This window comes from Tachypleus tridentatus, chromosome 13 (assembly GCF_004210375.1).
Source record: "Tachypleus tridentatus isolate NWPU-2018 chromosome 13, ASM421037v1, whole genome shotgun sequence".
NCBI classification, from domain to species: Eukaryota; Metazoa; Arthropoda; class Merostomata; order Xiphosura; family Limulidae; genus Tachypleus; species Tachypleus tridentatus.
The window spans coordinates 217,694,461-217,720,573 of NC_134837.1; the positions used below are offsets into that span (position 1 = coordinate 217,694,461).

The following is a 26,113-nucleotide window of genomic DNA, read 5'->3' on the forward strand; positions in this document are numbered from 1 at the left end:
GTTTTGGAAACTAGTTGATGCCAGTTAAAAAACACATTAGATAAAAAACTGTACATTCTACAAAATAAAATGACATAAAATTAAAAGGGTTTTAAATATGTTTGTGTGATTGGATTCTTCTACAGCAGATGTCCGTTACTTGTTAGTGATAAATTCAACAATAAACAGACAGCAGACACCACTTGTTTTATAAAGTAATATATTCCATATAAATCAAACTCATGCTAGGAATATCATATTTGTATCTCAAACTCTAAATAATTTTTTTTTGTCAAAAGTCCACTGAGGTTAATTCAATTACTTTAAAATCCAACTGACAAGTTGAACTATTTTTCTCTACTCTTATCACAATAGTATCAGTGAATATTTCACTTATGCTACCCCATGGAAAACCACAGTTGTATCCTGAACTTCAAATAATTGTTTCCTTTTCATCAAAGTCCACACAAATGGGATTTATTGCTTTAGAACATCCTTTGACAAGACAAATTATTCTCCTCATTTCTATTAAACTCTGAAACTCATTTTAAAATATCAACTGTTAAGGCTCATCACTCAGATACATGATAACTTTACATTATCTTTCTCTAACTAATTTTGGGACAGAACTGTACTTGACTTGTGCTCACTTAATCACCTATATTTATACATTACCCAACTAAGACCTAAAATTTTCTCTAAACTAAACAAAACAGGTCTTGTATATCCAACAAAATGTTTTATTTTCCATCTTAATTTTGATGTATGTACTCTTAATTTAATCTCTAATACCCAAAACTATCACAAATTAGAAAACTAGTAAAAACTCACATTTCAGGATCACTGGCAAGTGTGATAAGGGCAGGAATAACACGTGATCGCAGCAACTGTTCACTAACAGCTCCAGCAAGAACTTCAAATAGCCTTGCAGCTCCACTCCTTACTAAGGCTGAAGTGTGGACAACAACATCCCACAACACTGACAAGAGCAAATCATGATAGTTGGTGTTTGAGCTAAAGCAGACCATAAACAGAAAAGCATTTCTTTTTAATGAATTTTGTAAAATAACAAAAGCGTGTTTTGGATGTAAACAAAAATGGTTAAAAAAATAAGAAATACTGTTTAATATATTTTAAACCAAAATTGCATGAAAGATGTAACAGAGCAAATTGTAAAAATAACAAAAAAAAAAGCTGAAAACTTATAAAAACAATCCAATGTTCAAAATATTCCATTCTTGGGCACAAAACATAATAACAATTCACCAAACTGGACATAAACACTGAGTATTTATTCTATCATGGTAACAAAAGGCTCACAGAGCATTTACCTCAACTAAAACAAAAACCACAACAATGAAAGTTTTTGAAATTTGGCATTCCTTCTTCAGAGTTGTATAGAGTACGAGTTGGACGTAAAGTATGAATTAAGTGAAGTGATCTTTGATGACACAATCCCTGTCTTAATGAATCAGAAGTGTTGTTTCAATCAGTTTCATAATTAACAACAGATTATGTTACTATTGTTGCCAATAATAACCAGGTAAGATGAAAAACACCAACATGCAAAAATGGAATTTATCCCATTAAAAGAATAGTTAATTCGTGGGTGATATAAAAACACAGGAAGAATTAATTGGATCTATACACGTATTAAAGCTCAACTTTATATGGAACTGCTGACGAAAGTGATGATTCAAAATTAGTAAAAATTGTTGCAAGGTTTCCAAATAACTTGGACTGCAATAAAATGACAAAATTAGGTAATTGTTATAGTGGTAAAATTTGAAAGCTGTAAATAATTAATATTAATGCAGGTTTTCAAAACATATAAAAAAATAAAGTTGCAAATTAGCCTATGAATATGAAAGATACACTGATTAGTTCAGAATAGTTCATTTGGCAAAGGCCAAATGGAAATAGAATACAGTTCCACTCAAGGAAAATGAAAAACGAAATTGGAACTTGAATAGGTTAATACAGTTGTTTGTAAAGCTGAAGTCTTAATACTTTTTTATTTATTTTGACTATAGTTAACATCAAATACAATATTTTGCAAGTCTTTACTGTGTGTGTACTACTTTAGGGAATAACTAAAAACGTTTCTTCCAAATGGGAGGAAGGGGTGAAAAGAAGTCAGTAATCCATGTAATGGTGAGTGTGAATGCTGAGAGAGTAAAAATGACTTAAAAAAGTACCAACTATCTAGCAAAAAAACATAGTGCAGAAGTGAGGCCAATGATAGAGCATGAAACTAAAAAACCTGGTTGTTGAGCATGACACAGAGATAACATCTTGAAGATTTAGAAACCAGGATACGAAAGTAAGCATCTGCAACATCAAATTTTCTCATCCATAGTCCAGGTGAAAACAAGAACTGAAGGGAAAGAAACTACTCCATTGTAAACCAATGAGAATGGAGGAAATGACCAAGAGAAGAAAGGTTTACGACTGTTTGTAAATCACCCATCTTTTTTGGTACTACAAGCAGCCTAGAGATAGGTCTTTGTGCAGAAGACCTTCGATGACTTGTGCTAAACAGTTGGATGGAATAGAATGGAGGATGATGAGATATGAAATAAAAGCCCAATCCCCTTTTGAAAATTTGAATGACCCACTGTTCTGTAGCAAACATCTCCCATACAGACATGGACCCTCTAAAATGCAACCCTACAGGACCTGATCTTATATAGTCACTAATGCTGAAATCTGTGCTCTACCATAGAGAAGGATCCTTTCTGGTAAGGCAAAATTGCCTTTGTGTTTCAATGGATTTTTCTGCCTAAGCATGAGTGGCAGATGCATTAAAAATCCTGTAAAAGGACTCTGGGACATGCAAGAAGCCAGTGCAGAAAATAAAGAATGGAAATGGACCCCATCTACTCAAAATTTCATGGATTCTAAAATTCCCATTAAAGATAATGAGAAAAGGGCCAATGTAGGATATCAAATTCCCTCAAGTAAGGTATCTCTCTCCAATTGATCTCAGCATCAACCAATATACCAAGGAGAGAGTAGAAACCTATAATCTAACCAAAGTAGAAGTAAATAAATGATTAAGATTCTCCAAAATTTGACAAGGGAATCTATGATAGACCTCAGATAATACTTGCAAAGATAAAAAATGGAGCATTGTTATAAATTCTGGAAAACTGATTCTGGCATCTTGTCCAGAGCTCCATACAGAAAGTAGATGGTTTATCCTCTGAGAATCCCAATAACAGTTCATCAAATGAAGAAAAGCTAAGGTATGCTGATCCAATTAATGATGAGGACAAGGCATGACAACACCCTCTCTCAAATGATCTGAAAATCTCCTTGTATGCTCTGCAATGGCTGGCAAAGGAGAAAGGACCAGGTAGTCAGATGAACTAGTTTCTCACAATAAAAAAGGTGAGATTCTTAAGCCATAGAATCAATACTGGAAATATTACAAACATGGCATACTAGCTTTAAAAAAAGTTTCCTAACAAACTGTCTGAGCAAAGGAAGGGACTGGAAAAATTGAGTCCAGATTCTTAGTACTCTGCCTGAGAGCCAACAGGAAAAAAACAACAAACCACGTGTAAGACTATTTTTCTGCACATAAAGAGCTGTATGTTCTCTGCAGAAGGTGCCACACCCACAGATAACACTAGAATTGTGAGGTAGAGGCAATAACACTGCCAGAAAATTAACCTCAATGAAACATAAAAAAAAGGGAAACTCATTAATTCACTGACTTTCTGTGGCATAAAAAACAAAACAAAACAGAAAACTATTACCAGCTTACAAGATAGAAGCCTTGCAAATTCTCAAGAGTGGTACTAAAGAGTGGCTATGTTCACCTCACAAGAAATGACCACTTTACAAAAGACCTTTTCAGAAAAAAAAAAAGAGCATTACTTTGATCAAAAATAGTTTAATGAAATTAGCAACCAAATTCTATAGAAAAACATCATTTTCTGCACCATTTCCTTCCACAGCAGCTGGCCTCTCCTCATAAGAGAAATTCATATCCCCTTTTAACCTGATAAACTGACATGTAGCACTTAACCATTCAGAGTAGAAATGTATAAACTTAACTGTTTACTTTTAGCTGTTGCCTAGTAGGCTTATCTTTGTAGCCATTTTTTTTCAGGTAATACCTTGGGCACTAACTGAGTAGATTATTCAGAAACTGATCAGTAACAGTGGGTTTGGATTTTTCTCTCCTTGTCAAACTTCATGGAAATGGATCTTTGATTCCCATCCATATGGTTGTATTGTCAACCATCATCTTATCTGCCTTCTTTTCACTGGTAAATGTAGTATAATTTTAACACTTACATGAAATATCTTTAATCCTCCTTCCATGGAGATAATTTATTTACCCTATTTTACTTACTTTTATACATATGTATATTTTTTTCTCCATTAACTCAACCATTATACTATGAGAAGAAGGAAAGAGAATCGATTAATTCTTGACACTCTGGGTATTTAAATCCAAGTACAAACCAATGGTTGATTGATTAATTGATTGATTTAGTGTTTTATGGCACAAAGCTGCTAGGCTATCTGCACCAAACGTCCAGTAAAAAGGTAAAAGTAAAGTAAATGTAGTAAAATTCGTAAAAGGAAACAAAGGTATAAACAAAACATAAAATGGCATAAAACCAATGTTGACATTCAGTCTACAAAGTTGTAAAGGACTTCCTGTAGCAGAATGGTAATGATCATAACCCGCAAGGAAGACTAACAGTCAGCCACCTGAAGTTGGTCTTTCCAGTCCTGGTTCCAGGTTATGTGTCATTATGGCCAGTACCAAAGGGTAAAGAAATAAAAGTGTTAAATGGCATGCAGCAAAAGTGTAATAACAACTCGTCAGGATGACTAACGGATAGTTCAAACAGCAGCGTTAGTCACCTGAAGTTGGCCTTTCCAGTCCTGGTGTCGAGTTATTTAATGTTCTGGCCATTTTACAATGTCAAATTGAACTAGAGAGATTGAAACTGAAAAGGGAACCTCAATTAAAAAGATGTAATGAATAAATACTTAAATGAGATTAAAAGATTAATGGCCATTAAAACTAAAACTTTATCAAGGTGGACAGTGTCACCATCACCAATAACATTGTCCAATGTCACAGACAAACCCTGGAACAGAACATGTTTAAAATAGTGCTGTCGTTGAGAGTCTTAACGATGGCAGGAAAGTAAAATGTGGCTTACAATGATTTGAGTGTTACACAAACTACACACTGGTGCATCAGTTCCAGATAAAAGAAAACGATGAGTTAAAAAACTGTAACCAATGCGTAGTCTAGTTAGAACAACTTCCTCCTTCCGAATCTTATAGAAGCTAGACGGCCAAAGCCCAATATAGGGTTTCATTTGAAAAAGCTTGTTGTCACGTTGCTCACTCCAAGTGGACTGCCAGCTGGCATGGAGCCGAGCCATGAATACAGGACCATGGACCATGTACAGAATAGGCACAGTGGTGATAGTGCCAGAGCAGACAGATTTAGCTGCCTTGTCTACAAGCACATTCCCTGCGAATACCAACATGGCCTGGTATCCAGAAAAACTGGATAGAAGTAGATGTTAATGAGAAATGGGCCAGTCGGTTTTGAATATCAGCAAGAACAGGGTGTGAGCCAATGTGTAGTAATTCCAAGGCCAGCAGAGAACTAAGGGAGTCAGTATAAATAATGCAGTTGTAGTACTGCTCAGCTTCAATATGATCCAGGGCAAGAGATATGGTGTACAGTTCAGCAGTGAACACAGAGGCTGTAGAGGGGAGTCTGCTCACAACCACCGAACTGCAACAAACCATGGAAGAGCCCACAGAGTCACCTGATTTTGACCATCCGTATAAATTGAAATAAAAATGGTGTTCGAAAGATGTTCAGTAAATAAAAGACGGTACTTCCAATCTAGAGTATCTGCCTTTTTCAGATGACTTAAAGAAAGGTCACATTTGGGGGCTGTAAGAAGCCATGGGGGAGATGGGCTGACCAGTGGATTCTGCAATGTTTTCCAAGGACAGATCCAATTCATCCAATTGCGCGTGGATACGAAGGCCAAAAGAAGCAATAGTAGATTGCCTGTTTTGAAAAAGTAAGGCCCACTGAGGAAGGAAAACACATCTCCAAGTGGAATGCTTTGATAAGGAGCAAAGTTTCGAAGAATACAGTAAAGACAGTTGCAAACATTTGTCACCTGAAGTTGGCCTTTCCAGTTCTAGTTTCAAGTTATTTAATGTTACAGCCAATTTCTAATTTTAAATCAAACTAGATGGACTGTGATTCTTAAAAGAGTAGCACAGTAAAAAAGGTTTAATGTATAAATTAAAAAAGCTTAAATGGCATTAAAAATTAATGGCCTTTAAAAAATCTAAAAACATTACCAAGGTGGACAGTGTCACCATCACCAATAACACTGTCTAACATTATGGACAAACCTTGGGACAGAACACATTTAAAATGGTGCCATCACTGAGAGTTGTAATGACAGCAAGAAAGTAAAATGAGGCTTATTGTGATCTGAGTGTTACACAGACTACATACTGGTGCATCAGTTCCAGATAAAAGGAAAGGATGAGTTAAAAAACTGTGACCAATGAGTAGTCTAGTCAGAACAACTTCCTCTTTCCAATCCTTACGGAAGCAAGACAGCCAGAGTCCAATATAGGGTTTGATTTGGAAAAGCTTGTTTTCGCATTGCTCACTTCAAGTCGACTGCCAGCTGGCACAGAGCTGAGCCTTGAAAACAGGACCATACTCCATGTATGGAACAAACACAGCAGTGATAGCACCAGAGCAGATAGATTTAGATGCAGTGTTAGCGAGCTCGTTCCTGCAAATACCAACATGGTCCAGTATCCAGAAAAACTGTATATTAATAAAATAAAATTATATATTCAAACATCTAATACCGCCCTCTACATTTCGACACACAGTTACACAACCCCTTTCAAACATGTGGTCAGCTTCCGGTCAGTTACCTCTTTCTTTGTGAACCTGACGATGACCGAAGAAGGTCGAAACGTTGTTCGCTCTTCTATGTAAAGTGTTTTCTCAGCCCAAACGAGCCGTTTTTGCATATAAATTTCTCAACAAGTGGGTTTCTCGTCATCACTGAGCATTAACAATCCTCTCTAAGGTCATACAAAGACAGCTCGTCAAAGCAATTGGACGGTAGTGTGAAGGAATCTTGGGATCTTTACCAGGTTTGAGAAGGGCAAGATAATAGCCTGGCACCAGGCATCAGGAAAAACATTCTCCTGCCAGATCCAGTTAAAAACAAGTAGAAGAACATCAAGAGAAGCAGGAGATAGATGGTGCAGCATGTCATAGTGTACATCATCAGGTCCAACAGATGTACTGCCAGACCGATGAAGGGCCATTTTCAGTTCCACCAGTGTAAAGGGGCAATTATAGTCAAAAAGACAGTCAGTTCGAAAGGAAAGAGGTGAACGCTCTGCCTGAGTCTTGATGGCCAAGAAAGTGGAAGAACAAGCAGAAGTGCTAGATACCCAGCAAAAGCTTTCACCTTGAGTATCGACGATGCTCTGGACATCAGCTATCTCATGGCCATCAGAGAGCAAGATGGAGAGGGAAACAGAATTGTAGTGCCCACTGACCTTTGAATTCTGTCCCATATGACCTTGGAACTGGTGGTAGAAGATATGCTAGTTGTGAACTTAATCCAAAATTCATTTTGGCTTTGACGTCTTACCCACCTAGCATGTGCATGGGCCTGTTTGAAAGTGATGCAGTTCGAAAGTGTGGGATATCTACGGAAAGTATCCCAGGCCCATTTTTGAGCCTTCTGTGCCAAGTGGCAAGCAGGATTCCCCCACGGACGAGGATATCGTGAAAAACGTGTCGAGGTTTTAGGAATACACTGAGCAGCTGCTTGTATAATACAGTCAGTTACTGCTGCCACACAGTGGTCTATTGATGGCTGATTCACGATGGCAGGATCAAGTTCTGCGAGAGCAGTGAAAGTGGACCAGTCTGCCTGGTCCAGCTTCCACCGGGGCATGCGGGTAGGGTGGCTTCGACCATGGCCAGTCTCTCTCAAAAGTATAGGAAAATGTTCACTGCCTCGTGGATTATAGTCAACCCTCCATGAAAAATTGGAAAATAATGAAGGGGAGCAAACCGTGAGATCAATAACGATAAAGGACTGGCTAGGTGCATGAAAATAAGTGGAAGAACCAGTATTGAAAAGAAAAAGATTGTGATCAGAGAGCATACGCTCTACAGAGCGACCCCTCCTATCAATAATAGCACTTCCCCAAAGGGCATGATGTCTCCCAGGAGTAGAAAGGGAGACGGCAACTGTTCAACGAGAGCATCAAGGTCTGATTGATCATATGTCTCTCCAAGGGACAGGTAGAGAGAACAAACAGTGATGGTATGACCCAAGGAAAAACGGATGGCTACGGCTTCCAAGGGTGTGTTGAGTGACAAAGACAGGGTGGGCACATGCTGATCAACCAATAGTGCCACCACTCCATGTACTGGTCCATCACACAGCCTGTCATTTCTGTACAGAGAAAACTGCCGCATGGTGACTGTATCAGCAGGTTTCAGAAATGTTTCTTCTAAGGAAACAGGAAGCAATCAGTGTTTTGATATCATCCAGATTAGAACATAAACCTTGAGAGTTCCATTGTATCAAGGTGTCCATTTTTAATGACGGGTAGGCAAAGTGGCTGGAGAACCTTTTTGTTTAAGACCACGTCTTTTTTCCTTATTGTTCTTATTCAGATCAGGTCTATCAACCTCCATGAATCCTGCCCTGGGTCGATTGGACAGGTCTTTGTTGTTGGAAGGGGATTCCAGTTACTGAGGACGACAACGAATGATTGTTTTGCATCATGGGGTTGGAGAAAAAGACGTATCAGAAGAACTGCCTGTATTTGAAACCAAAGGATGTGGATCTTGAGATTTGTGGGATTGTATGGGAGGAACAGAGATGGGTGTAGAAGTTGATTCATCAACCTTTTTAACCATGAAGGTCAAAAGGCTTTTCATTTGTTTTGAAAACAATTCTCTTGGAAGTACAGAGAGATCTGTCTGCTCTCCCACTGTAGTTGTGGAACGAAGTGCAGCAGCATATGTCCAAGATGGAGTGGCAGACAGCAATTTCCGAGCCTCAGGATAACTAATGTTATGGGTCGTTTTCAAACGCTGGACCTCTTTTTCCTCCAACCATTTTGGGCAAGAACGAAAGTAGGAAGGGTGGGAACCATTGCAGTTGACACAATGTGGGTCCGTGTGACACTCATAGGCATCTTGGTCCTTGCCACTGCAACAAGCACATGTCAGGGAACCACGACAGGACGTCTTTCAGTGGCCGAACCTCTGACATTGGAAACATCGAAGAGGGTTTGGAATGTACGGCCACACCCTGCAAATTAGATAACCTGCCTTGATGGTGGCAAGTGCACGTGGTGATGTAAATGTCAAAACGAGGATATTTGTCGGCAGTGTAATTCCATCTTTGTGAGTGGAGATATGCGTCACTGCAGAAACTCCTTGAGTGAAGAGACCAGTGAGAATCTCCGACTCTGGGACGTTCTTCAAGTCCCTCTCAACAATAACTCCTTGAGATGAATTCAAGGTAGCATGAGGGGTAACCTCAATAGGTACATCCCCAATTGCCTTTGAATTCAAGAGGAGTTCACTGTGTTGGGATGTGGATGTTTCAACCAATATGTCTCCAGATCGAAGCTTCTCTACTGACTTTGGAGAGCCAGCAAGTCCCTCTAGTCCCTTCTGAATAAAAAAGGGGGACATTTGCCCTAAAGGTTTTTCTGAAAGAGAATGTAATATAAGAAAATGGGGTATAGGTGTTACAGATGTTGAAGATTGCTGCTCAGAGTCTTCAAGACTTGGTCGTTTACTTATTGACTGTTTTTTTCACTATTTTATTTAAATTTTTTGTTGGAGGATCCATAGGAAAAAAGGAAAATTTCAGTACCCACTGACTCCACCCACCATGGAGCCCTACGAGGGGACGCACTACAATGTCATGCAAGGACACTGCATTCAAGGTTTCGTGAGCAATATACCCAAACACCAGCATCAGACACAATGTCCACGACACCCGTTGAAAACTTCCAACTCTGGTACTTGGTTGACTCTAGCCCAAGTGGACCAGCTGACTGACCCAAGGGGAGCCACCCAAAGGTCCCCGTCTACAGAAATTCAAGGCCAATGTGGTGTGTTAGGGTTGGACCCGTCAACCACCAGGATCCTCTCCCCCCCTTCACGGGTTGCCACACACGGCAAACACGTGGGTGGATGTTTTGATCCCAGAGGAGGTAAACTGAAAGAACAGAACCTTCCCTGGGAGGTCCCCTCACCACGAACAGGAATCCACACTGAGGGGCGAACCAATGGAAATTGAAAATGGTACTAAGATGTGTTAAAACATTGTAAGAAATGTGTGCAAATGGCTTCCAAGAAAGAAAATAAACTGAAGTTTCAGACAGTATACTTATGATATTATTTACTTTAGATACTTAATTATTTAAAACAAATTTAAATGTGGAAAGATGGACTTCACAATTTTTATCATCATCAACTTCAAAAAATTCACTGCTTTTGAACAATCTTAGTTAAACACACAGAAACACTTTGGCAAAGTTTGCAGATTTCATGCTTTATTTTCATACATTGACAAGTTGTATCTGTGCAAGAGGGAAAATTAATGATACCACCTTAATTATAATTACAATAGGAAACAATAATATAGAATTAGGGATAATAATTTAGGTATTTTTTTCATATCACTTTATGTAGAACAAAGATTAAAAACTTATAGGACAAAAAATTTGAAATCTCAGCACTTCAATTATAATCTTTGGGAAAATACACTGACAGAAGGAGTCACAAAATATTTTAGAATTCAAGTTGCCATTTTTCCCATATAGAAACCCAAGATACAGAGTTGAAAAATATCAAATGCAATTCATTGGTCTAAGGTTTTCTCTGTAATAACTGGTGTAAAAATTGTAAGTTTTGGTTTGGTTTGTTTGGAATTTTATGCAAAGCTAAATTAAAGCTATCTGCTCTAGCCATCCCAAGTTTATCAGTGAAAGACTAGAGGGAAGGCACCTGGTCATCACCACCCACTGCCAACTATTGAGCTACTCTTTTACCAACAAATAGTGGGATTTACCATCATGTTATAATAATGACCCCATGGCTGAAATGGTGGTGCATCTTTGATAGAACTAGGAATCGAACCTGTGATCCTCAGATTGCGAGTCAAGCACCCTAACCACCTGGCCATGCCAGGCGACTAAGTATTGTTCAGTCTTTTCTGTACCAGATGAAATAAAAGTTGTTTATGCTTATTTTGTGAAGCAAATCAAAGAAACTACCAACAACAAACTCTTTGAGAATATTTTACTGCCTTTTTTGAAGTGGTAGTTACAAAGTAAAACCAAATGATTGGTACTGTATGGAAATGATTGTTTGCCTTGCAAGGAAATTAGCAAGAAAATCTTTAAAAGTTAATTTATGGATGGTATTCTAACTTAATTTTTATGCCAAATATTTGTAAGCATCAGTTATCATTCGAAACAGTGATTTGAAACATTTTCAAAATAAAATCTAACTCACCAAAATTCTATAATAGCAGCTTGGATGCTAATCAAAGGAGCATTGCAGATCGACATAGTACATATTACTTCTTGTAGAAATGTTACGAGTTCATTTCTATCTTCATCCTATTAAGAAAAAAATATTTGTACATATAAAATATAAATAGCTATTTTTGAAAAAATAGGAAAATAATCAATGTGTTACATGGTAATTTGTGTTTAATCATTTTACTAATGATAAAGATCATGCAAAATAAGAGTAGAGGTAAAAATAATATGTACAAACCAAATAGTTTATGTTTTGTGTAAGTTGAAGTGCAGAACGTACTGCAGGATGACAGAGATGATTTTAAAGCATTAACATGTTCTTACATTAGAACCACCACCTCTCACACTGATAGATATTACTTGATTGTCATGGTTTCTTCCTCTGACCATCTAAGTATTGGTCTGATTCTTTCTTGCTTGCTGCAGTCTTTTTTTTTTTATCCCACTCAACTGCCCTCAGAAATATTTATCTTGTGACCTTTTCTGTCAATATCAATATGCTCTCCATTCTGATACTGTATAAAGCAGCTTATTCAGCTAATGTTATCACTTTTTCAAGACTGACTTATTCTCAGTTTCTAACACCAGCTCTTACTGGGGAGAAAGGACAGGAGAGTGTGAACAGAGGTAAGGATTACTGTAAATACATTTTTAATTTAAGAAAATGTTAGCTTCCAAAACATACTTCATCTCAACCCGATAGCTAGAATCTCATACTGACAAGGTGGAGGGACTGGTAAGAACATTATCTATACAGAAAGTGTCTGAATACATCATAGATGTGTCAGTAGAAGGTTTGCAACTAGTGGGGGAACTGCACTACACCCAGAACAGGTATGCTCTTCACCTGGAAATTAATTCCTGTATTGTACAAGGATTTTTATCTGATTTATCATCATTACAGATGAGGCCCCAACAAGATATCTGAGGTTTCACTGTCCAGAGTTAGAATTAAAGAGCCATGGTCCATATATCTCACATTGGTGGCTTGAGCAATTGGGCCACAAACTGCATATGAGTTAATTCTAACCTGCAGTCAAAGAGTCATGTGTTCCAAGCCAATGAAATAACGACAAGAAAATAAGTAACACTGTAATGGATAATCCTTCTCCTCAACCTGAAGAAGTCTAAAAGGCAACATCCCAGGCTCAGAATGGTGGGACTGTATATGCCTCATTCAACTTGAAAAAACAGAACTCATCCAGTCTGGAATTATGAATACCCATCTTCACTGCTCAACTAAGTAGAAGGATAAAAAGAAAGGATTTGATCAATCCAACCAGATAGCCTAACATCATGTCTGAACTGACATTACGAGTAGGCTGATTACACTCCTACCCATAAACATCCAGGGACCAAGGTAAGAGGGTCCCCAACTTTGCCATCTTTTTAAAAAGTGGAGGAAATTCACTCTAATACTCTGAAAAAAAAACTGAAAAAAACCTCTGTTCACAACTCCAATGACTGGAAACCAGGCTTGATAAAAAACCTCTAGCTCCACTAGTAAAATCTGGGAGGTACAACACAAGGGATAGCCCTGAGAACAGTGTTATAGGTAAACCAAGTTATCTAAATTTTTAAAAGCAAATTGACCCTGACTATTTCAATCTAATGATTCACAGAGATGGGCAGAATCCCCTTATGTTTTACTTGTCATAGTCCACAAGTGGCAGTCAAGCATAGTATAGTAATACCACCTGGTAAACTCTTAAGATGGTCTCATGGAACACTAAGTTTATACAGAGCCTGTTGCAACCTGTATAAATTATATTGAATTTGTAGTTGCTAGTGTGGAATTGGTTTGATAAAAGCACATTTGCCTAGTCAACATTTGCCACAGAGTGGGATCCTGTGAAAATGAGAAAAAGGACCCTGAAAAGATAGATAAGATTGCTACAGAAGATAGACAAACACTCTCAGGTAAAGATTCTGCCAGATCATGCAAATAACATGAGAGAAAAGTATTGGGGGAGGTACATAAATCAACCTGCACAATGTCTTCCAACGAGTAATTCAACTCAGCTGGTAAGGACAAAGAAATGTGAAAAATCAGATTAGGCACAACTTGCAGAATTGTTTTCATCTTCAAAAACAAACCAGAATAAAAAGTCATTGAACCATCTATATAAATAGGAATGGAAGGATGGTTTGAAACTGCGCCTGGATACGAAGGCCAAAAGAAGCAATGGCAGATTGTCTGTTCTGAAAATGTATGGCCCACCGATGAAGGGAAACACAACCCCAGGTAGGATGCTTTGGCAAGAAATGAAGTTTTGAAGCATATAGTAAAAACAGTTGGAAACAGCAGAGGTGCAAAGAAGGTTCATGAGACTATGTATAAGCTCTGAACTGGGGAAGTGTAGAAACCCCATGCAGAGCCCAAGTCCTTGATGACGAATGGCATCCAGCATCTTTAAGGCTGATGGTCTGGCAGAGCCATAGACCAGTGATCCATAATCGCGTTTCGATCAAATAAGAGCACGATATATCTTTAGCATAGAACATTAATCTGCTCCCCAAGTGATGGAAGAGAGGACATGGAGGATGTTCAGTGCTCTTGTACATTTCACCCGTAGCTGCTTGATGTGTGGTATAAAGGTCAGCTTACGGTCAAAGATAAGCCCCAAGAACTTTGTCTCAGGGACAACAGGCAGCACAACTTCACCAATACAGAGTTCAGGATCAGAGTGAATATCCCGTTGGCAGCATAAGTGCATACAAACAGTTTTAGAGAGAGAGAAGTTAAAGCCATTTGCTGCGGTCCACTTCAGTAAGCAATTGAGGGCAATTTGTAGCTGCTGCTCAATATATCTCATGTTTGACGACTGACATGAGATGTGAAAATCGTCCACATACAGCCCATTCGCAACAGTGAGAGGGAGTTGTTCAGTGATGGCATTTATCCTTATACTGAAGAGGGTAACACTCAATACACAGCCTTGAAGGACTCCAAGTTCCTGTACAAAAGAACGGGAAAGTGTTGAACCCACACGAACTTGGAATCTCCTGTCCATTAAAATTTTTTTAATAAAAATGGACAAATAGCCACATAACCAATATATATGGAGGTCTCACAAAATGCCATACCTCCATGTTGTATCATAAGCCTTCTCAATGTCAAAGAATATTAATACAAGATGTTGTCATTTGAGAAAGGCTTCTCTGATTGATGTTTCAAGTCGAATAAGGTGGTCCATGGTGGAATACTGTTGTCAGAACCCACATTGGATGAGCAAGAGAAGGTTGTTTGATTCGAGGAATCAAACAAAATGAGCATTAACCATTCTCTCTAAGGTCTAACAGAGACAGCTTGTCAAAGCAATTGGATGGTAGTTTGAAGGAATCTTGGGATCCTACCGAGGCTAAGAGAAAGGTAGGCACCAGACATCAGGAAAAACATTCTCCTGCCAGATCCAGTTAAAAACAATCAGAAGAATAGCAAGACAAGCAGGAGATAGATAGCAAAGCATGTGAAAGTGTACATAATCAGATCCAACCGATGTACTGCCAGATAGATGAAGGGCCAATTTGAGTTCCACCAGTATAAAGGGACAATTATAGTCATGGAGACAATCAGCTCGAAAGGAAAGAGGTGATCGTTCTGCCCAAAGTTTGATGGCTAAGAAGGTGGGGGAAGAAGCAGAAGTGCTAGACACCCAACAAAAGCTTTCACCTAGAGTACTGGCTACTTCCTGGCCATCAGAGAGCAAGATCGAGAGGGGAACAGAATTATACTGCCCACTGGCCTTTCTAATCTTGTCTCATATGACTTTGGGACTGGTTGTAGAAGATATGCCAGTTGTGAACTTAATCCAAAATTCCTTCTGGCTTTGATGTCTTACCCACCAAGCATGTGAACAGGCCCGCTGGATAGCGATGCAGTTCGAGAGTGTGGGATATCTACGGAAAGTATCCCAGGCCCGTTTTGAAGCAGGATTCCATCACAAATGAGGATATACTGGAAAACGTGTCGAAATTTTGGGAATACATTGAGCAGCTGCTTGTATAATACAGTCAGTTACTGCTGCTATACAGTCATCTATTGATGGCTTACAGACAATGGCAGGATCAAGTTCTGCAAGAACAGTGAAAGATGGCCAGTTTGCTTGATCTTGCTTTCACGGAGGCATGAAATCATATGGCATCAACCATGGCCAGTCTCTCTCAAAATTATAGGAAAATGATCACTGTCTCATGCATTATTGTCAACCCTCCATGAAAAATGGGAGAATAATGAAGGGAAGCAAATTGAGAAATCAACAGCAGTAAAGGACTGACTAGGTGCATGAAATTAAGTAGAAGAACCAGTATTGAAAAGAGAGGATATGTTCTACGGATCAACCCCTCCTATCAATATCAGCACTTCCCCAGAAGGAATGATGTCCATTAAAGTCCTCCAGGATTAAAAATGGAAACAGGAACTGTTTAATGAGTGCATCAAGGTCTGATTGATTATATGTCTCTCCATGCGACAGGTAAAGAACAAACAGTGATAGTATGACTCAAGGAAACACGGATGGCTACAGCCTCCAAGGGTGTGTCGAGTGGCAAAGACAGGGTGGGCACATGCTGATCAACCTACAGTGCCACCCCTCCATGCACTCATCCATCATACAGCCTGTGTTTTCTGTACATAAAAACTGATGAAAGGTGACTGTATCAGCAAGACATACAGACTGGTAGGAAGCAATCAGTTTTGATGTCATCCAGATTAAAACGTAAACCACCAACAGTTCCATTTTATCAAGGTGGCCATTTTTATTTATGTGTAGGCGAATGGGGTGGAGAGCTCTTCTGTTTACAACCACATCTTTTGTATTACTGTTCTTATTCGAGGGAAGTCTATTGACCTCCATGAATCCTGCCTGGGGTTGATTGGGCAGGTCTTTGCTGTTGAGAAAATCCAGAGACTGAGGACATGAATGAATGATTGTTTTGCATCTTGGGGTGAGAGAGGAAGATGGATCCAAGGAAATGGCTGTACCTGGAACCAACGGATGTGGATCTTGAGGTTTGGTGGAATGTATACAAGGGACAGAGATGGGTGTCAAAGTTGATTCATCAACTTTTTTAACCATGGAGATTAAAAGACTTTTCATTTATCAACTTTTTTAACCATGGAGATTAAAAAACTTTTCATTTATCAACTTTTTTAACCATGGAGATTAAAAAACTTTTCATTTATCAACTTTTTTAACCATGGAGGTTAAAAAAACTTTTCATTTGATTGAAGAACGATTCTTTAGAAGGCACAGAGAGATCTGTCTGCACTCCCACAGTATCTGTGGAATGAAGAGCAGCAACATGCATCCGAGATGAGGTGGTGGACAGCAATTTTTGAGCCTCAGGATAGGTAATGTTTTGGATTGTTTTCAAACACCGCACCTCTTTTTCTTCAATCCATTTAGGACAAAAATGAAAGTAGAATGGGTGAGAGCCATTGCAATTGATGCAACGAGGGTCTGTTTCATACTCATACACATCATGGTCCTTGCCACCGCAATGAGCACTTGTCAGGGAACCACGACATGATGTCTTTGAGTAACTGAACCTCTAACACTGGAAACACTGGAGAGAGTTTAGAATGTATGGCCATACCCTGCAATTAAGATAACCTGCCTTGATGGTGGCAGGTGGATGTGGTGATGTGAATGTCAGAACAAGGATATTGGTCAGTATCGTAATTCCATCTTTGCGAGTGGAGAAACTGCCTCACTGCAGAAACTCCTTGAGTGGAGAAACCAACGAGAATCTCTGACTCAGGGATGTTCTTCAAATCCCTTCAACAATAACTCCTCATGACGAATTCAAAGTAGCATGAGGTGTAACCTCAATAGGTATATCCCCAACTACCTTTGAATACAAGAGGAGTTCACTATGTTAAGATGTGGATGTTTCCATCAATATATCACCAGATCAAAGCTTCTTTACTGACTTTGGAGAGCCAGAAAGTCCCTCCAGTCCCTTCTGAATAAAAAAGGGAGACATTTGACCAAAAGGTTTGTCTAAAAGAGAATGTAGGGAAAAAAAATGAAGTGCAACAGGTGGTACAGATGTTGAAGATTGCTACTCAGAAACTTCAAGACATGGTAGTTTACCTATGGACTGTTTTTTACTATTTTATTTACGTTTTTATTTGGAGGATCCATAATATAAAAGAGGGGAAATTTCAGTGCCCATTGACCCCACCCACCATGGAGCCCTATGAGGGGATGCACTACAATGTCAAACAAGGACACTGCAGCAATGCCAGTGTTTCGTGAACACTATACTCAAACACCAGCATCAGATACAATGTTCACAACACCTGTTGAGAACATCCAATACTGGTACTTGGTTGACCTTTGCCCAAGTGGACCAGCCAACTGATCTAAGGGGGGCCATCCCAAGGCTGCTCGTCTACAGGAATTCAAGGCCAAAGTGGTGTGTTAGGGTTGGACCCTTCAACCACCAGGATCCTCTCCTTCCCTTCACAGCTCCCCATACACAGCAAACATGTTGATGGATGTTTAGATCCCAGAGGAGGTAAACTGAAAAAACAGAACCTTCCCTGGGAGGTCCCCTCACCACGTACAGGAATCCACACCAAGGGGTTGTGAAAAAGGATTTATACCCTTCCCTGTTTGACAGTATTCTGTGTAAGAAGAACTGGTCTGAGGACATAGAGAGAGTGAGAGAGTAGTTGATGGAAAAAAAAAAAACAGCATAAATCATTCTGTCTGGCAATGTCTGTAGGTCCATAGTCTTACCCTGTTTCCATGAGGGGACATTGATTTATTCAGGTCAACTACAAACTCTGCCTCAGAACGCTGAAATTTAGGAAGCAGATGTATTATTTGAGAGTCAGAAAATTCTTCTACCTGGGTAAGGCATAATTGTCTCTTTATGTAACTGAGAGGTAAACCTCACAAATAATATCATTGACAGCCTCAATTCATATCATAAATGAACTTGGAATAATAGAATTCCTTTTAATTATTATTACAAAATCAAGTAGATAGCACACAATGTTCACAGTATCTTTGAATGATCATAATACTAGGAAACCTATTAATGATGCTTTGTTGGGAAAACATAACATTATCTGAAAGAAATTCTAATGTACAGCACCAGGAAAGAAAGTGCACTAACTTAGGTGGCAAAGGTCATGAGATAAATATCACCAAGAGCAAATGAGTGACAATTACACCATTGTTTAGATGGGCAAGGAAAGAAACCCTGATAGTCGAGTAATAGCTATCACTATGAGAGGGGGGTATGCAAACTTTGAAAACATAACATGTAGGTAAAATTAAAATAAAATAATATTCAATGGTTTGAGTATCTTCAGCTTAGTGTTTGTTTTACAAGTTTTCATTCTTTAAAGACTTCCTTGCTATAACGTGTCATAGTACTCTCTATCGTTATATATTCCATCATTTCCAGAGAGAAGAAGGATGTTACCAATCAATCAAAATTATATGGATTGGTTATTTACCAAGTTTCACATAAAACTACTCAAGATATATCGGAACTAGCCATCCCTAATTTTGAAGTGATATACTAGAAGGAAAGACAGCTAGTTAGTCAGCACCACCCACTACCAAACTCACAATCAAATAGTGAGATCTGATCATCATTCTTATAATGTAATCACAGTAATAAAGTACAGAGTACAATTTCATTTCACCGTAATGTTGTATAAACTATGGAACCTCAGATGCATAGTCCAGCATGCTAATAATTGGGCCACAATCAGTCATGTGGATATATTTAATTAATACAAACTTATTCATATTTAATTTTGTTTATTAACCTTAGTTGCCTCCCTATTGTCTACTAAATGTGAAATCAATGACTTAACTAATATTTCTTGTCTGCAATTTAAGGTCTTCAGAGAAATGTGATTTAACTAAAGAAAGTAGTGAATAATTCTGAAATATCTATGGTTAAATGCATCCTATTCTATGGTTAAATGTATTCCTCAGAGCCACTAAAGTTTTGGAAGGAACATTGTATGTTTATCTAAAGTCATTATGCCTAATGGCAAGAGTTACAAGACCCAGTTAACTCAGAAAAGAATACTTACAAATTTATAATGATGACAAAAGGCTTAGTTTTGAAAAAAAGGAAATTTATGAACTTGTGTAAAAGATAACTAGAGAAAAAATACAGGAGAGAAAATGAATAATGGAAAGAATAGGTAAATTTAAATAGTATCTTCTGATCAAAATAAGCTAAGTACTTATGAGCAAAACAACAAATCAATCTAACCATCATTCCAGCTAATGAAATTTATGTTCTTATATTTCAATCTCACAGTTCTATCATTACTAAAAGCATCCACAGTCTTAAATGGCATATAGTAAAGCTAGCTGAAAAATGAAGTATCCACTTGGTTAATAAGAAAACTCAAGTAAAAAATTGTTTTTCATTGTCCAAGAAGGAAAATCATTAAAACTACCACAAATGCAAAGCAAACACAAGAAACTGGAAAGTTAGAAACCTGTTCTGTCCCATTAAACACACTAATAAAACACCATACTCCTTACCTGATGAAAGGCATTCAAAACACCACATGCAAAGACAGGTACAGTAGCATCAGTGAGAACAGAGCTTCTTAGTTGCAAATTCCTCTCTAGAAGAAACATCCAAAAGTATTCACCTGTTTTATATTTTCACATAAGAAGTACAAACAAAACTTTTAAAAGTTTTTTTTTCATAATGGATCTGTATGTTGTATTTGAGTTGATTCTTTGAAGCACTTAAATCTTTCACTGCCTCAGTAACTCTCCCAGTATCAAGTTGTTGTTGTTGTTGTTTTTGAAACATAAGAAACAATATACATGTAATTTAGTATTTCATTATGTATCTAGAACTTAAAAGTGATAAATCCTCTGAAGTCTGAAGGGGAACACTTTTTTCAAGGTGGTACAAAATACATAACTATTACAGCAGTATACTGCAAGGGGACACACAGGCCCAAAATAGTGAAATAATTAAAAATTTTAGTCATTTAGTGCTTATTATGATATACATTTTCTTGATTTTCATCAAACACATGTATGGTTGTAAGAAATGTTTCTTTTATTCACATAATAATCCTATAATTATCTAGAAAAGGAGTTTCAAGCAAAAGTCAGGTAAGCTAAAAATACAATTCATATTAAATGTAAAACTCAGACAATGATGCAAAACACTTGTTCTTATATTATATACACGAAAAAAGTTAAATTGTGATAGTGCTTTTCTTAATGCGAGTAAAATTCATTTTGTTCTCTTTAATATGGACAGAGTTTTTAAATAACATAATTGATGGCATTAAAAATAGGAGCACAATACCACAATTTTACCAACTCATAACCTTAAGACTAACATCTTATTCTTTTTTTTTTCCTTCCACGAAATGAATAACTTCAACTGTTTTTTAAATAGAAAGTATATGAATAAAAAATGCTGTGAACAATTTTAGGTATTTTCTATATATACTCTTCAAAAAAAGAAACGCAAAAGGGATATTTTTTTCATTTTAAAGAGAAATATATGTAATAACGTTACAAGCTCAGAGTATGCGATGTTACACGTGTTAAGGCACTGATTGTCAGACCAAAATTACAATAAAAGTTGTGCACTTTGAAAATGAAGGAAAACATCGGATTTTTCGCCAAAACGCATTGCGTCCAATAAATTTGTTTGAGAAATCTGCATGTTCTGCAAGTGCAACATGTGCAAAATCCCTATAAAAGTGATGGGTTCTCGGTTTCCATAGCTCAGTGTTAAGCCACTGACACGCAATACAGTTATGCCAAGACTGACTGAAGCACAACGCAACAACACCACTGGTTGCTTGGAAGCAGGCCAATCTTGATCAGATGTTGCCAGAGCTGTGAATGTCCACCCAAGCACCATCACAAGGCTATGGAATCGTCACCAACAACATGGATCAACTTGTGACCGTCCACGATCTGGCAGACCTTGTGTGACTATGCCCGCACAAGATCGCTACATCCGGGTTACGTCACCTTCGGGATAGGATCACCACTGTGACGACTACTGCCTCAACCATACCAGGGCTGCGTAGGATTTCCGATCAGACTGTACGCAACCTCAACGTCCAGTCAGAGGCGTCATCCTCACTCAGCAACATCGTCAAGCACGGCTGCAGTGGACTCGGGCACATCGGGTATGGCCTCATCAACGATGGAGGCATGTTTAATTCAGCGATGAATCACGTTTTATGCTTCGTAGGCAGGATGGAAGGACCCGTGTTTACCGTCGCCGAGGTGAACGTTTTGCAGCAAACTGTATGCAGGAAGTTGACAGATTTGGTGGTGGTAGCATCATGATGTGGACTGCCATCACCTACAATGCCAGAACAGACCTTTTGCACATTTGAGGGAATCTTACGACTAAATGATACGTCAACGAGATTTTTAGGCCCCATGTGCAACCCATCATGGTGAACATCAACGACGTTTTTCAACATCACACAGCCCGTCCTCACACAGCCCGACTCACCACTGTCTTCTTGAGACACCACAACATCAACGTACTTCCCTGGCCCTCCAGATCACCAGATGTAAACCCCATCGAACATCTTTGGGACGAGTTGGACCAACGTCTGCGATAGCAAAAAACCTCAACCACAGACTCTACCTCAGCTTGCAGCAGCTTTGCAAGACTGAGTGGACAGCCATTCCACAGGATGTGATTCGTCATCTCATCGCTTCCATGAGCAGGAGATGCCAAGCAGTTATTGATGCTCACGGGGGCATACTCGTTATTGACGTTGAGTGACGTTAAACTTCAACTAGTGAGCGTGGACTTCGCCTTTGCAGACTTTGGATGTTCAGCAGTGAATGTGCAAAGTTTCACACATGTCATACAGAACTACCCAGAATAAACTTGTTAACAATTTGTCTCAAATTTTGCCTTTTGCGTTTTCTTTTTTGAAGAGTATATATGAAATGCTTATTTAATTTAAAATTACAGTTGGTTCCAACAACATACCCACATCCTCTTGAGAAAGGTTAAGAATACTGCAGAAAACTGGCTTAACCTTTGTCTGAGTGAAGTTTCTACCAAACAAGTGACATAACTGCTGCATAGTCTCAACAATGGAGTGTACTAAACTCTGGCAGTGTGAATCAACCAAAGACACCAATTTCATCAAGCTTGGAAGACTAAAAGACAAAAGTATATCTACCTGAGTGTATACTATATAAACTACTGAAAATCAACTTGTACTTTATATAAATATAGATGGTAATTCAGATGTTAATGAATCTCATCCATTATTCCTTTTGCTCAAACACTTTGTGAAGGTCATCTTGTGTACTGAATTGTATAAATTTCTGGGCAAGTTCACACATATATAACAGTTGAGTTGACAGTATGAACATAATCACATTCTAGGAATGTAATCCTCTGACTAATTCACATTTCAGGATTACAATTTCAGATGTCTTTGTTGGCTGGTTTTTCACATGAAATTTCTCAAAATTTATAAGTTGTTTGTTTAAGTCTATCAATATTTATTTTTAACTATCTTTATTAAAATAAAACTAACTTACAAAGACTTCACTGTCCAATCAAAACTGTCCCAGCTTCTGAACCATTCTTCTCCAATGTACTGATCAAAGGCTTTGACTTGTAGGAGAAATTTCTCTTTGTCTCCAGCAATAAACAAAGGATCAAGGAGTGGACTGGAAGCAACCGGTAAACGATCAACTATTGGAAAAATTGTATTGGTTTGCAAAAATTATTTTAATTCTCATTAAATTTTAGTTAGACCATTAAAAAGTTTAATGCAATGTTTTTTTTACTTAGAACAGTACAAACCCTGACTTCATAATAAAAACTACCAAGAAAGAAACTTCTGATTCAATTATAAGCAATATAGCATAATTCAGTAAACACACTAATCTACATCATTCAAATATACAGAAAATTATACTATCAATACATTTAGCTTTCTTACACAATTTTCCTATGACCAATTAACATTTTTAAAGCATCTAGTATTCAAAATCTTTAAAAGTCAATTCAGTGATTTTGTTTTTTAAATCTTTTTATTGCATTTTCCACAACTTTTCTGCTGTTAAGGTTCTTTATTTTAGTGTAAACCTAAACAACAGGGTACGTATCTAAGCTCTGTCCACTGCAGGGAACCAAACTCCAAATTTTAGCATCATCAGTCTGAGCAACTTACCACAGACTTACTGGGGGGTCTTTTGCTGTTGAATGTGTTCAAATGACATTTACAAGTATATCAACACCTTAATGTATTGGTAAGTTGTGGTAAGCAAATGAGTGGTGTTTTGTGAGTAATGACCTACACTGTTTCTTACTGTGCCTTGCTTTGTTAAATTCTAATGTTTAAAACAACTGTAACTAATTTTTTGAATTAAATTTTACACAGAGAAAATTATTTTTTATTGTTAGTTTAATGCCTGATTTAAGAACAAATCTACACTTCCTAAATTGAATGGAATTTTATAATATAGGAATCATGACTGAAAAACATCATAAACAACAGATATCCATTCATGATTCAGTACAACCTGTTACAGGTTTCAGTTTTCTTGAGTATGTATTCAGAACATTATGTATTTTCAGTTATTCACTAATAAGTAACTGTTTAGCTCTAATCTAGAAATAATAGTTAATCTGTTTTCTACCATAAATTGTGAAACTCAAAACAATAAAACACTACTTATGTAGGCTGGAACTTTTTCATACCTTCAATATCTCCCATTTGACAATATTCTTGTAATTTTTCTGTGAATGGTCCACTTTGCACAACAGAAACGAACAAAAATGGCAGTGAAGCATGTAATGCCCTCATAAGAGGCTGTTCATCGACTTGTGTAGGACTTTCTTCATTCCTCATGTTTGATAAAGCCTTTTATCATCACAAAGGGTATAAACATCACATAAAACCAAGTACCACTGATCATTTACTTTCAGACAACTTTTAAGAACTAAAAAAAACTCTGTTCAGCTGACAGTCTGAAATTTAATAATGTGACTTCTTTTTTAATACACTTCATTAAATTTACTTGGTTTTCTAATTTCTTAATATCAACTTTAAAATATAACACTTTTTTCTAAATATCAGGAATAATTCTGAAGATAAATGCTCTTCATAAAACAGTTAAAATATAAATTTCAACAGAAAATTTAAACTTATCCCATTAGTGATAGATAATATGCATTATTTATCTTACCTGCCACAAGTATTCAAAACACAATAATAAAATGCTTATCACATGTACAAAAATTTTACAAAACATAAAAGGTATTTTTCACTATTTCTCTGAAGAGCATTAAAAACTAGTAACTTCCAGTGTTATTCACAGTTTATAGCATTTTTCATGCCCCCTAGTAACTGTAGAACAGTAGTTTAAAATCTTGTCCAAATCTAACCTTTAGTTGTTCTTCAAGGCCTCTCATCAATGTTGGTATAAAGTCACTTTCTAGCCTGCTCTGTTCTAACCCCCACACAGCAACTGAAGGGAGGAGCACAGAAAGGGAAACTTCTACTACACTAGATCCACTGTCTTCCATAGTATGAAGTAATAGTTCTGTTACCTAAAATTCAAACTTCTTGTAGTTTTTCACCCCTTCTAAACTCTCAATTACAATATTTGTTGTTTACAGTGGTTGATTATTTGATTTAAAGTAATCTTGTGTTAAATACATGTATACTGCAGTTATTGGTATAGCTACATATTTAATCATTTTTTTCAGTTTAACAAAAAAAAAGTACCGAATGAATTTTTAATGTTCACAAGTGTGTATTATACGTGCCAAAGGAGAAATTACTTGATACTAAAACAGAATATATTATATTGTTTATATTGACCAAGAACATATTTCTTTGTAATTTGTTGCTAGCTGAACAATTACACTCATGAAAAGATTAACCAGTGAAGTTATAATTTATACAATATCTTAAACATCTCACTACTGGTAGGTTACAAAGCTCATGTCATGCAATTTTACAGCATTACTTTCAAAATTTAATTGAACAACTTTATTACCAATGCATACAAACTTAGCCTCCAAATGTAGTTAATAAATGATATGTTAATACAAGTTTTAGGTTCTAAAGTTCACAAGGAAACATTTAAAAGATCCTCAATCTCCCATAGTATAACAACTGGGACAATTATTCTGAAATTTACTATCCCTCTATGAAGCATGAAACTTAAATTACTTATTATCATATCGATATTATCAAGCAATGATTAATTTCTATATCTTTCAATTTTATTTGATTACAGAGAAAAAAGCAGACCCACATGCCAAAGTCACTTGTCACATTCCCTCTTTTATAAGTTAAACAAACAGTAAAAAACAAAACACAAGCAGTCAAAGGTAAGTACTATTTCTTATTTTTATGTATATATTTTTTTATTTATTATTGTAACACAACCTAAAATGTAAAAATTAGAACATACTATGCTATAATAAGTAAGATAATGAAAAAAAATAATAAAAACAATTCTCCACTAAG

At 37.3% G+C, this 26,113-nt stretch overlaps 1 protein-coding gene across 2 annotated transcripts in view; it reads right to left on the minus strand.

Annotated features, from left to right (window-relative positions):
- LOC143236880 (RAB11-binding protein RELCH homolog) overlaps positions 1 to 26,113 on the minus strand; it is an 83,134-nt gene that overhangs the window by 13,521 nt on the left and 43,500 nt on the right. For both annotated transcript variants that reach the window (XM_076475531.1, XM_076475529.1), the window contains exons 13-19: positions 25,021 to 25,185; positions 24,334 to 24,496; positions 23,166 to 23,322; positions 22,603 to 22,775; positions 20,145 to 20,230; positions 11,585 to 11,691; positions 811 to 993 (exon numbers count right to left, since the gene is read on the minus strand). In XM_076475531.1, the coding sequence (XP_076331646.1) occupies positions 811 to 993; positions 11,585 to 11,691; positions 20,145 to 20,230; positions 22,603 to 22,775; positions 23,166 to 23,322; positions 24,334 to 24,496; positions 25,021 to 25,185 (1,034 nt within the window). The remainder of the gene's footprint in view (positions 1 to 810; positions 994 to 11,584; positions 11,692 to 20,144; positions 20,231 to 22,602; positions 22,776 to 23,165; positions 23,323 to 24,333; positions 24,497 to 25,020; positions 25,186 to 26,113) is intronic.